Raw genomic sequence first — 13635 nt, forward strand, 5'->3', positions numbered from 1 at the left:
ACTAATATCAAGCAGAAGGGATCCCAAATATTTAAATTCCTACGAAAATACAATCAGCTTTAACATCACCCTGATGATGGCCATGTTGACAGTGAATCTCAATCGGAGGGGGCAATTCTCAAAAGTCTATAAAAATTTTAAAATACAATCACAAAAACTTAAAAACTAAAACAAACCCACCTTCCGCAACTATTTGCCGGGGGTGATAAATTTAAAATTAACCTCAGCTCATAAAGAGCGAATATCATGTTAGGTGTATCACTAAAATTCATCCCCTAATAGTCTCTTACAAATAAGGAGTGACACGTGCCCTCTGATTGAATGAGTTTGTCTCAAAAAAACACCATTATATTACGCTCACAACTAAAGCCCATATATTTCCTAATGGCGTCAAACCCCTGAGTAATGAATCATATGGTATATTCGATAGGCACAAAATCCTCTATCAGCTGAGGTATATTCAGATATATCCCCTTTGAAAAATATTCACCCCGAGTCTACAAAATATTATTGGATTAAACAACTCATGACTGGCAATAAAATGCCTTCTATCAAATTGGGTGTTCTGCTTCCTTTGACTGAATAGACCAAGGACTAAGATAGCCTGAGATGATGGAACCATGAGATCATAATCAGCTCATCTTCCCCCCCCCCATTCACCTATTTTAAGTATATGATGATAAAATTCAAATCTTAAACTCAAATCGAAATTCAAACCCTAAAATCTTTACTATTATACATTGGGTATGTAACTTATGCGACAAATCTTACAACTAGCCTTAATCGAAAGTTCTCTCTCGTTATTGAGAGGGGTAATTAACTATAAGGGCTTGCGCATATAGGAAATTAAAACTCAGATTATAAAATCCTTGTAAAATGAGGACAAAATATCTGAATAGTGTCTTATCTCAAACCTAATCTTCCTTTTGAAAATTTAAACTAAAACCTAATAGTTGTTATACTCTCCTCACCCATATAAACAAAACGACAAAAGAAAAAGCTTACAAAAAGATACTATCAATGCTAAGAATGCCTACATATAAATAAGATTAAGTGAAGATGAGCCACATGAAAGTATTATTAAAATTTTTAGGTTTATTTGAAGGACTAAATAGGTTTTAATTATTTTATGATTACAATCACAATGACATATTAAGCTTCGTTTGAAACAATTTTTTTTAATGTTTTCAAAATCAGTATAAAAGCCATCCCAAATAAAACCTTAGTCAATACCATTCCATCATTATCAACAAAATCATCATCATCATCAAGCTTTTTATCCCACTACATGGAATCGGATACATTAATCTTTTTTGTCCATTGTGCCCTAACCATTCCATCAATTTCAAAATCGTTTAAATTCAAGTACCAAAATTCTCAAAAATGCACTCAAAGGGGTAATTAAAAAGTTCTTAAAATTGTTTAAAGGGTCAATTGAGCTCTAAATTTTGAAAGCTTATAATCCAAATAATGATCTTAGTGACAATTGATAAAATAATTCATTTGAAATTAAAATCATGTGAACCTTAATTTATTTGAGTATCAAAATAGCTAAAAAAATGACAATTGATAAAATAACCAACACAATTCATATAATCACATTGAGACCCTTTTGGAGAGTTCATCCATGCAGTCCAAGTGCTTATCTTTATCTGTCAAGAGTAAGAAAAATTAATCCCACATGTGAAACACCGTTTCACTTACAGAATGAAATAAAAAAAACAACAGCAGATGTCAACTCTGCGGGACTTTCTTCTGATATTCTCTTGCAAATTCAGCGAACTTATTCAATCCTCGCAGAAGCAGGGCTTCTACGAAAGGTTTCAGTGCCTGGACAAGCAAAGTTTATAAGCCAAGGTTTCATATAAAGTTTTTTGTGTTGAAATATTTCAAGAGATTATAAAATGATATTATTGGTTTCTGTTACATACTGATGCTATAGGAGATAAAATTTCAGGAACTTCATATGAAACAGTCAGCTGCATTAGAGATGTGGGAGAAAGAGTGAAAAAGTCTAGTTTCTGAAGGAGCAGCAATTAAGGCTTCGTTTCAGACAGCTTTCTATTACAAAAGACTTTAATTTAATAAAATTTTGTATTAAAAAATTGCTATAGAAAGCAGTAAAAACGTTGTCCCAAACAAAATCAAAGTAACATAAAACAAGAGTAATAAACAGAACAAAAAATGAGAATGTAGATATGGTAACTTACAGTTGAGAAGTGCTATGAAGGAAAAAAAATAAGTTCAAGATGAATTTCGTACCCATTAAATTAATTTTGAGATTAATATAATATATATTTTGATTTAGTAATCCTTTATTACACTAATCTAATGCTCAGTATATTTTGATCAAATTTAAATCAGAACATTCTGATAAAATTTTTCTCATGATAAAGATGAAATTATGTTTTCGTTTGGGACGGCTTTCTTACTGCTTTAGAATAGAATTTTTTTAAAAAAATTTAATACAAGAAAATTTCTTTAGAAAGTAATAATAAAATTGTCCTAAATGAAGCCTAAGACAAATGCCAAAAAATTTGTTGAAAGACTCGAATTACTGTTTTGTTGATTTTTTTTTTTAAATTTTGCAAAATAAATCAAGTATGGATAATCCTGCCTATTTGACAACTGGCACTCATTCAGTAATAATTGGCCGTTTATTTTTTGGTTTGGTTGATCATTCTTCCTTATATTTAGTGTAGTGTACTGCTCTTTCTTGAGGATGGCATGTTTTTATTAGGATTTTACTCTTTAGACCAGTTTGAGATCAATTCTAGTTCTATTTTTAGTTTTATTTTAAATTTATTTTATTTATATTATTATTTTAAACGAAAACATTTTCATTTATATTATTATTGTTACATTTAATATAAGCCGCACATCAAATATACTATGATAGTGATTTAATTAAGAATTTATCTAATTAATTCATAAGTTAAATTTTCATAAACTGAATAAGTCCGCATATAGATGAAATTCAAGAATTCTCACTTCAATTCTGCATGACGATGGACCACTGGGATAAAATCGAACAGCACCTCTGCAAGCAAAATAGCAAGAAACATTTATAAGAAAGGAGAAAAAGAAAATAATAAAGAAATTTTCATTTTGACAAGAAATTGTATATTATGTTCTGCATCACATGCTTTTCTCATGATAATTATGTTCATCCAGGTATAGGCATAGAACACAAGTTCTCCTACCGGTCTGCATATTTTGATGCGTTGGCTTTCCTTGCCAAAGTGGAACATGTGAGATATACTCTTACAAACTATTTGCAAGATCACAAAGCATGAACGGATTCAGGGTGCGAGCATCAGCGGCATGTTCCCCCACTAGCTCATGCCTGCCTCACAATAAATATCCGATTGGGCGATTCAACATGTTTGACTCCTTTTTATTTTATCACTTATGATCGCAACATTTGCATAAAAAAAAAAAGAAACAGAATAGCTAGAACATAGAAAGAAAAATGGCAAACATATTTGTGTCATATTCTTTTTAGAGAGACCACCGGAGACATCATCCCAACATGCAATTAGCACAGTTCAAAATGAAGTTTTAAGATAATAAAACTTGATTTTATTGTTACATCCCAACTAAACAAATTCCTAGAGTCACCCATCCCTTTTTCCTTTTTGGGAGGGGTAATTAACTATAGGGGCTTGCGCCTATAGGAAACCAGAACTCAGATCAAAAAGTCCTCACCAAATGAGGGCGAAATCTCTGGGTAGTGTCTTATCTAAAATCCAATCTGCCTTCTGAAAATTCCCCCGGGATCACATCCTCCAAAATGGAAATTTTCGGAGCCCACAAAACCTTGTGTTAGATGGTGAAAAGAAAGCAGATTTTGTAAATCGTACTCATGAGAAGGCAAGGATTAATGTGGAGCAATGAACCAAATAATATGCTAAGCAAGCCAACAAATGTCGTACCAAGTTACTGTCTGGTTAAATAAAAGAAAGGAAATATTTTCAAATCAAAGAAGATCCAAACTACTTCCAAGAGGAGATGGGCCATTTCAAGTGTTAGAGCGCATCAATAACAATGCCTACAGGCTTGGCTTGCCAGGCGAGTATGAACTTAATGCTACTTTTAATATTTCTGATTTAAGCCGTTTTGATGCAGATTTCGATTTGAGGCAAATTCTTCTCAAGAGAAAGGGAATGATACATATCAAGATAAACGGCAAAGGAAGTCCTATTAAAATTACTGTTGGTCATCCAATACACGCACCAATTCATGAAGGCGGAGAAGAAATTAGTGGGTTTGTTACCCAACTTTGGGCCCACAAAGACCTCTTTAGTTAGAACATCAAGTGTTAATCTCCTCTAAGTGATTAATTAGTGTTTTAATGGAGTATTTTAGTTATTTATGTCTTAGTTCTAATATTTTGAATAGTTGGAGGGGTTTTATGTAAATTGTAATAAACTTGCCTACTTAATGGCCTTAGGAATGAAATATGGACAGATTTTTTGTGGGGAAAATTAGTGAATTGTTTTTTTTTTTTCTTAGGTGTTGCTGCCCATTGAGCTTCTCTTAGAGTCTCCAAGAATCCTTTCCTCCTCTTCAAGGTCTCAGCCAAGATCCATCCATCCAATTCTTTCCAGCCACAGGTTTGTCTTGTAGTCTCCAAGACCTTCTTCAGGCCTCAATCGTGCCTTCATTCCCTCCATCTGCCCGGCCTCCATTCCGCCAAGTTTTCTCCTCCTAGTTGCTGTCCATGAGTCTCTCTAGCACCAGGAGTTTTTCTCCCTCCAGCCAGGTCTTCCCTCTATCAGTTGGCCCTGCTGTTCTCGGCTAGCAGCCTTTAAGGTCTGCATTTCAGCTGAAGATCTCAGCCATATGTTCTGTTCTTGGAATTTCGAAGAACTGCACCTCATCTTCCCCTCCATCTGTCAGCAAACCAGCCAGGCGTGCCTTTAGGAAGTCTGCTATGAGGATCCCAGCTGATGGGTTCCTTCCATTCCAGCCCAACACTCGCCCCCCTTCTTTCCTAGTTCCTGCTATACACAGACAGCAGTTCTCAGGGCTGAAGACTTGTGTTCTTCAACACCAGCCAGCCATCAAGAACTCTAGTTTTCAGCCTTCAAGAACCTCCATATTCAGAATTATGGAAAGGCCAGAATTCCATAACACAATCTCTTCTCTCAGAACATGCAAATTCAGCAGCCAAGAACTTCTCTATCTCAGGATTTTGGAAACCAGTTTTCTTGTTCTTTCCCTAAACCCCTGATAAGAACGTATCAACTACCTTGAAAGGCTTAACACCATACAATCGCATTAGGCCTAAATGATGCTTGATCATAAAACTTGTGATAGACCTTCGAAGCATACATGTTTCATAACAAGATGAATACCACATTATCGAATGTGCACCTTACATTGAAATTTCTTTTCTCCAAAATTGTGGTCTCCTTGCTATAGATTCTACAACGGTATAACCATACATTGAGATAAACTATTCAACACAAACATGATCCTCTCTCCAAAAATCTCCCCGTCAAGTTGTAACTCTTTTTACTGTAAAATCTTAATTGTAGTTTGGAAGATAACTCTCCTTTAATGTCCAAAACTACGATGCTTTACAAAAATTGTTATATTTAACACATCACAACTAGTTGCTTATCATAACATATAGTCCACTAACTTTATTCACTTTTAAGACAACCAAAGAAATTCCTCAAATTTGGTGCATATCTAACTACATCCAATGAAACTATACAATGTTAGAACATCTAGCCTAGCACAGAATATTATTTCCTATGTACAAAAAGCCACCAAAACTTTGCTCATACATGAAAAATATCTCCAAATAAGAATCCATGCAATGAGAACAAACTGAATTTAGAATGCCTGCTATTTGCAACTATCACTATCAGTCACCAAAAGAGTATCAATATGAAACTACTCTTCCATCTAATAACATCTCATTGTAGTTTCCATTTGCTTGTTGCAATATTTTCATTAAGGCACCTTTCTTCTTATAGTCGAAGTAAATGATCTCATTGTATTTTTCACAATACTTGCTCCAACAAAGATTGGAATGAAATACTTATTCATGAGATCTCCCCTGATATACAATAAAGCTTTATCTAGTTTGACTCTCTTGAGCTTAGCAATCAACTCTTTTAATAGAGGTAATTCTTGGCCTCCTTTATGCTTTTTGTTTCATGCATATGCATCATTATGTATTGAAAGCACCTTTACGGAAATAAAGATCACAATAATAACAATAATGTTAGACCACTATCATCAACAATCACATCAATATTTCTAAAATCATGAATGAAAGAAGTAAACTAATTCAAATATGATTTGATTGACAAACATTTATGCAAATTAAACAAACATAATCTTTGTTTTTGGCATAGTCTATTGGGAAGGTTTTGGTCATCTACAATTTCTCTAACTTGAGATACGAAACTTCAATGATTTCCTCCAAGACCATCAAATCTTATCTGTCAAACATAAATGAATCACCAAGAAAACTTATTCATCCATCTCTACCTAATCTTCTTGTCTACATGCTTGACTTGCCAGGTGAGTATGAAGTTAATGCTACTTTTAATATTTCTGCTTTAAGCCGTTCTAATGCAGATTCCAATTTGAGGCAAATTCTTCTCAAGAGGAAGGGAATGATGCATATCAAGCTAATGGTCAAGGAAGTCCTATTTAAATTACCGTTGGTGATCCCATACGCACACAAGTCACGAAGGCGGAGAAGAAATTAGCGGGCTTTTTACCCAACTTTGGGCCAACAAAGACCTAAAGAGGTATGACAATGTGAGCCTAGTCAGAATATCAAGTGTTAATCTCCTCCAAGTGATTAATTAGTGCTTTAATAGAGAATTTTAGTTATTTATGTCTTAGTTCTGCAATTTTGAATTGTTGGAGGGGTTTTAAATAAATTGTAATAAACTTGCCTATTTAAAGGCCTAAGGAATGAAAAATGGACAGATTTTTTTGGTGGAGCAAATTAGTGAGTTGTTTTTATTTTCTTAGGTGTTGCTGCCCATTGAGCTTCTCTTGGAGTCGCAAAGAATCCTTTCCTCCTCTTCAAGGTCTCAGCCAAGAGCCCTCCATCCAATTCTTTCCAGCCACAGGTTTGTCTTGGAGTCTCCAAGACCTCAACCGTGCCTTCATTCCCTCCATCTGCCCGGCCTTCATTCCAACAAGTTTCTCCTCCTAGTTGCTGTCCATGAGTATCTTCCCGCCAGGTCTTCCCTCTCTCAGTTGGCCCTGCTGTTCTCGGCTAGCAGCCTTTGAGATCTGCATTTCAAATCGGCGCCGATTTCAGCTGGATTTACGGCAGAATACGTGGATCCGCCGAGCATAAGGTATGTACGCCGGATTTCTATTTTGCTTTCATCTCCTTTGGTTTCCTTTGGGTATAACATGAGGGTCAACAGTCTGCTATGAGGATCCGAGCTAGTGGGCTCCTTCCATTCCATCCCAACACTCGCCCCACTTCTTTCCTAGTTCTTTCCATACACGGACAGCAGTTCTCAGGGCTGAAGACTTGGGTTCTTCAACACCAGCCAGCCATCAAGAACTCTAGTTTTAAGCCTTCAAGAACCTCCATATTCAGAATTATGGAAAGGACAGAATTCCAGAACACAATCTCTTCTCTCAGAACTTGCAAATTCAGCAGCCAAGAACTCTCTCTCAGGTTTTTGAAACCAGTTTTCTTGTTCTTGCCTTAAACCCCCCGATAAGAACGTATCAACTACCCTGAAAGGCTTAACACCGTACAATCACATTAGGCCTAAATGATGCTTGATCATAACACTTGTGATAATCCTTCGAAGCATACATGTTTCATAACAAGATGAATACCTCATTATCGAATGTGCACCTTACATTGAAATTTCTTCTCTCCAAAATTGTGGTCTAATAAAGCAACACATATACTGTAAAATACTAACATATTAAAAAAATACTCCAATTACGTTCGCATTCGGCTGAACTACATGTTAGACTAAGGGTTTTGATAGCAAAGCTTTGTAAATTGGGAGCTCCTTGTCCATATGCCAACCACCAATCAACAGGAAGAAAGGATTTTTTTTCAATATTAAAATTTTTGTAACAAACTTTTCAATAATTTTTTTATAAGACATATAATGGCAAAAGTTTAAAATCAAATGGGATAGATAATGAGATTTGAAAAGTTGCATAGGAAACTAAAATAATTTAAATAACAAATCTTTTCAATAAATTTTTGAAGGCAAAGGGCCTAGACTTTTAGAATTCTTAGAAATTCCTCCTCTTGCATATCTACCATTCATTTATCAATCTAAAGCGATTAAAGAAGAATATTAAGAAAAAGATCATCTATAATATCCCTTTATCAAATTATCATCAATTTGACATAAAGAACAATTCATTCCACATCTACAAAGAAGATTTGATTCATGGCATCTAAGTTCCACATCTAATGACCTAGCAACTTCAAGCCTTGTTGACTGGTTCTGGTTCCACCATCCCTTAACAAACTCGTATGTTACAAATATTGATGTTACCTCACCTTCACTTTCAAGGAGTGCCTAAATAATCTATTATATTCCTTCAATCCTTCTCATTCCCAAGTTATCCAATACATTCCTTCTCAATCAATAAGAATCATACCTCTAAGGGACGAATTCGGCGAAAGCAAACGAAGAACAGGATTGGATTTGGCGGAGAACAGGACTCTGCGGGACGTATTCGGCGGAGAAGCCAGCAGAATGTATTCGGCGGAAGTAGCGAACACGTCTTCGGACGAATTCGGTGGAAGCAGGGACTGGATTCAAAGGAGAATAGAACTCTATGAGATGTATTCGGCGGAAGCAGAGAATCGAAATCTTTCCTTTCGTGAAATTAGGGCAGCGAACAGAAACGTTTCATTTATCTTAAAATATAAAATATATTATTTTAACAATAAAAAAATAAATATAAAAAAATATTCAAGTATACTGAAAATTATTAAACACAACTTGGCACACTATTTTGCGCCATGCGCTATGTGCCATGGCACACATGTGGCGCAAATAGCGTGTGCTATTTTAAACACCTACGCCGCGCCATGAACATTGCGCCGTAGGTGTGCCGCGCCGCGCTGTGTGCCATAGCATGCTATTTTGCACCATTGACAACTATGCTGCGAGTAAGCCAGTGTGCTCAATTAAAATAGGCTGCGGGCAAGAACAGAGGGGGAATTCTTTAGAAAATTTTTAATTATAATTGGGAGAAAATTAATTAGTGAAAGAAATCTAATTTGAATTCAAATAAGAGAGGAAATTATTTAGGGAAAGCCTATGGGAGTTAATATTCATTATGTAAGAAGGAATTAAAGGTAATTGTTTAGGAAAATTTTAATTACAATTGGGAGGGAATTAATCAGGGAAAGAGATCTAATTTGAATTCAAATATGGGACAGATTTAGGAGGAAATTAGGCCAATTGATTTGCTAACCTGGGATCCAACTTGCAAAATCCTATTGAATTTTCTTTTGTTGATTTGCCTATCTTTATTAAAGGCCTTATTCATTTGGATAAATTGGGTTTGCCTTATGTTAGAGGATAAGTGGGTCTGTTTTTGGTATTTATTTTGTTATATGGGTAGAATGCTTTATTTTTTCATTAAGCGGCTGGTGAGACTTTGGTTTGTGGTTCTCTCGGTTAAGACTTATGTGAGCCTTATTAATGTCGTCTAAAGCTTGATTTTCCCTTTGAATTGTAATTCGGACAGCCTGCTGTTTGTTTTACTGGTTCATTACAATCTTTCTGGGGCTGTAATGTTTTTACGTTTCTTTCTTATTATCTTATGACCTACTGGTGCTTGCTAATCATTTGTTGTGTGTTCGGTTGGATGTGGATTTGTTTCTAGATGAGCAGAATTCTGGCCTTCTTGATGGTTCTTATATGGAGGTATGCTAGACTTTTTATGGATCTGGGTGGTGGGGCGGCATGGCTGCTTCCCTCTCTTATGAGTATTCTTTAGGGTTTATTGCCTCTTGTTGTTGGTTTGGGAGTGGAATTAGATGGTATAAATATTCTCTATTTTGGGTGTTTTACTTTATTGGTTGTTGGTTGATTATATTACGTCGGTTATCACTTTATGCAGCAATGCTCAGGTGTAGTTTGGATGGATTGTTTTGGTTCTTGCTCTTTTTACCTGATTGAATATAGTTTCTTTCATCAGATGTATTTTGGCTTCACACTTTTCCTTTGTGCAGGGAATAATAAGAAGGTTGATAACGGCTATACCAGGTTTAATTTTAAGTTTTTGTTATTTTATTATATTAATAGAATTTTGCAGGAACCTTTTGGTGTTGATTGGTTAGTTCTTGATTTTTTGCGTGAAGAAATCCTGCTTATAGAATATCCTTTTTTCTTCCTTTATTTTTGGTTGATGGCTACTGGCCAACCTAGAATGTTCTTAGAAGATTTTGTATCTGCTAGTAGGAAACTTGAGCTCATAGTTTTTTTGCTTGCTATTGTAGCTCTTTTGAGCATTAGAGAGCTCGAGGTCCCTTTAAGAACCTTGTAATTTTTTACATTAATCAACGTGTAAGCCCCTCCGAAAGTTTCCTCTTAAAAAATGCAGTGATTTCAGATTATGCTGATTTTGTTGGAATTACTTTTGCTTAGGTTGAGTGGGCTCTAGCCGACTGCCAAGAATTTGAGAGAGTCGAATCTTCCTTTCCAATTGAAGACCCAACTGTATCTTGTGTTTTTCTTTCATATATCTTACAATAAAAAGTGTTTTCGAGTGTTCTTCTTCCTAATTTTTTATTGTTGTTAGTTGATTTTGAGGAAATTGCATCCACTTCTTATCAAATTGGTATCAGAGCATAAATCTGGATACCTATAGCAGGAAGAAAGATAGAAGTATTTGAAGAGAAGATTAGACAATTGAAATCTATAATTTCATATTTCCAAAGTCAAATTTCAGCCATCCATGAGAAGATCGATAGGAAGTTTGCCATCATGGAGGAGATGATGAGGAAGATGATTGAGATACAAATCAAAACGGTGTCGTCGGAGGCCTTGGGAACTGCCGTCGACCAAGGGAGTGGAGGAAATCCTAATTCGATAAGGAGAGGGGAAGATCAAGAGGTAGAAATGTTGGGGGAAGAAGAGATGCCACATTTGGAGTCACTTAGAAGGAGAGAAAAGGGTAAAGGAGTGAGATTTTTGGTGGAGCTGCAGAGTTTGGAAGGAAAGAAAGGATGGGGAGAAGATAGAAGAACTAGACATGATTCAATCACCCCCACAACAATATCAAGTGGTATTCTAGCAAGTTTAGGGGTTGCCTCCTCTACGAGAACACGAGCAAGGAGTCTCACCTATCAGTGTTCGTTTGTACCATTATCATACTTATTAATAACGAATGGTGCACCACAGCATAAAAGTTCCTCGTAAAGCCATGGAGCATAGCGTATGGTGTGGGGCACACCACTTTAAATATGGAGTGTAATATAAAATAATTTAATATATATATATATTAATATTAAATATCACTAAATGGCAGACAATAGATTAAAATAAGCATAAACAACCTGTCAAATAACAAAAATAACGCGCGTCGTTTGCACCTTGCCCATGCGCCATTGCCCATGCATGGCATAGATAGCACGTGTTATTTTGATGCGCCGTGCTGTGCCAAGAAAATAACACCATATGTGCACCGCATCGTGTAATGTGCCATGGCGCACACCATTTTACACTATTGACATGTATGAACATCATACCCAAATCCAAAATGAAGAGATTGAGAGATTGATCAGGGAGATGCTCGAGGCAGGGATCGTTCGACCTAGTGTCAGTTCATTTTCTAGTCCACTGCTATTAGCCAAGCTCTTCAGCAACAATTTCCTTTGTTTCACCTTGAGGACAGGGTGTCTATTTGGGGGGAGTATTGATGGACCGACGTCTGAGCTGGTGTGCCCAATTAGGGTGGGCGATGGGCAAGAAGAGAGGGAGAATTGTTTAGGAAAGTTTTAATTATAATTGGGAGGGAATTAATTAGGGAAGGAAATATAATTTAAATTCAAATATGAGAGAATTATTTAGAAAAAGCCTTGGGGAGCTAATATTCATTATGTAAGTAGGAATTGTTTAGAAAATTTTTAATTACAATTAGGGGAAAATTAATTAAAGAACGAGATTTAACTTAAATGCAAAATTTGAAAGGGAATTTGATAGGAAATACTTGAGTTCGCAAGTAACCCTAACGGGAAATACTTGAGTTCGCAAGCAAACCTAACAAGATTGGAAGAAAAACAACAAGAAATACTAGAGAAATTTGATGGAAATCCTCAAAAACAGTAGAATTTTATTATAAGAACCAAAGCAAAGCAAATCACTAAGCAAGATACAATTAATTCTTAATTCGAGAGGAGGATCGTCTCTCCCAAATCTCTAGATGATGAATCTAGAGCCCAACACCCCAAAAGAACTACAAGAGAAACAATAATCAAAAGCATGCCTAGCCCTAATCCCTTCATGCCCTTCAAATAGCCCTCTCCATCTCCTTAAAAACTTCCTAATACAAGATCTTATTTATTTAATACAAAAGATATCAAATTTTTTTATTTAATTAAATCCACTTTCCTCATATATTATTTATTTAATACAAAAGATATCAAATCTTTTTTAACCAATTAAATCCAAAACAAATTTGGGAGTGGGCCCCTCTTAGGCGGTGTAGGAAGGAAGCAGTTTGACCCACCTCCTGTATACAAGTGCCAACCCCACCTGGGTCAGCTGAGGTTGAGTCGGTTTCTGGGGAATCGACATATCAGAATTATTTAGAAAAAGGGGGCTAATTTTGGAGTGAATTAGGGGAGCCTATTTAAGGCTAACTATGGAGTGATTTCAGATTATGCTTGATTTTGCTGGAATTAGTTTTGCTTAGGTTGAGTGTGTTCTAACTGACGGCCAAAGATTTGGGAGAGTCAAATCTTCCTCTCCAATTGAAGATTCAACTGTATCTTATGTTTTTATTTCATATATCTTGCAATAAAAATAGTTTTGACATGTTCTTCCTAATCTCTTATTACTATTTACTGATTTTGAGAAAATTGCTTCCACTTCATATCAAATTGGTATTAGAGCATAGATCTGGATACCTATGATAGAAAGAAAAGATAGAAGTGTTGGAATGAGAGATTAGACAACTGAAATTTTATAGATTTCTAAAGTCAAATTTCAACCGTCCATGAAAATATCGATTGGAAATTTGTCATCGTGGAGGAGATGATGAGGAAAATGCTCAAGTTTCAAACCAAAACGACATCGTCGGAGGCCGGGGGAGTCGTTGACGGCTAAGGGAGTGGAGGAAACCCTAATTTGATAAGGAGATGGGAAGATCATAAGGTGAAAATGTTGAAGTAAGAAGAGGAAATGACACCTTCGGAGCCATTTCCAAAGAGGCAAAAGGGCGAAGGAGTGGAATTTTTGGTAGAATTGTAGAGTTTGGCAGGAGAAAAAGATGCGGAGAAGATAGAAGCACTAGACATGGTTCAACCACCCCTACAGTGTGGGCTTCGAAAATTCCATTTATGTTATCCTGGCCTCTCCGTGCCATCAAATTTTTTTTTTTTCGTGCAACGATGACGGTAGAGAGTTTTAACGAGATTAGGTTCTAGTG

At 35.9% G+C, this 13635-nt stretch overlaps 1 protein-coding gene across 4 annotated transcripts in view; it reads right to left on the bottom strand.

Annotated features, from left to right (window-relative positions):
• Positions 1 to 1517: 1517 nt before the first annotated feature.
• The window catches only part of LOC110095527, a 35340-nt gene continuing 23222 nt past the window's right edge, over positions 1518 to 13635 (bottom strand). Inside the window, exons 5-7 of one of the 4 annotated variants that reach the window (XM_020821111.2) lie at positions 2992 to 3040; positions 1932 to 2021; positions 1518 to 1830 (exon numbers count right to left, since the gene is read on the bottom strand). In XM_020821111.2, the coding sequence (XP_020676770.1) occupies positions 1735 to 1830; positions 1932 to 2021; positions 2992 to 3040 (235 nt within the window). In that variant the 3' untranslated portion in view covers positions 1518 to 1734. Of the gene's footprint in view, positions 1831 to 1931; positions 2075 to 2991; positions 3041 to 13635 lie in introns of those variants that run through there. The other 3 variants (XM_020821112.2, XM_020821113.2, XM_028696731.1) reach the window with 3 other exon arrangements.

Source organism: Dendrobium catenatum, unplaced genomic scaffold (assembly GCF_001605985.2).
Source record: "Dendrobium catenatum unplaced genomic scaffold, ASM160598v2 fragScaff_scaffold_827, whole genome shotgun sequence".
Taxonomy (NCBI): Eukaryota; Viridiplantae; Streptophyta; class Magnoliopsida; order Asparagales; family Orchidaceae; genus Dendrobium; species Dendrobium catenatum.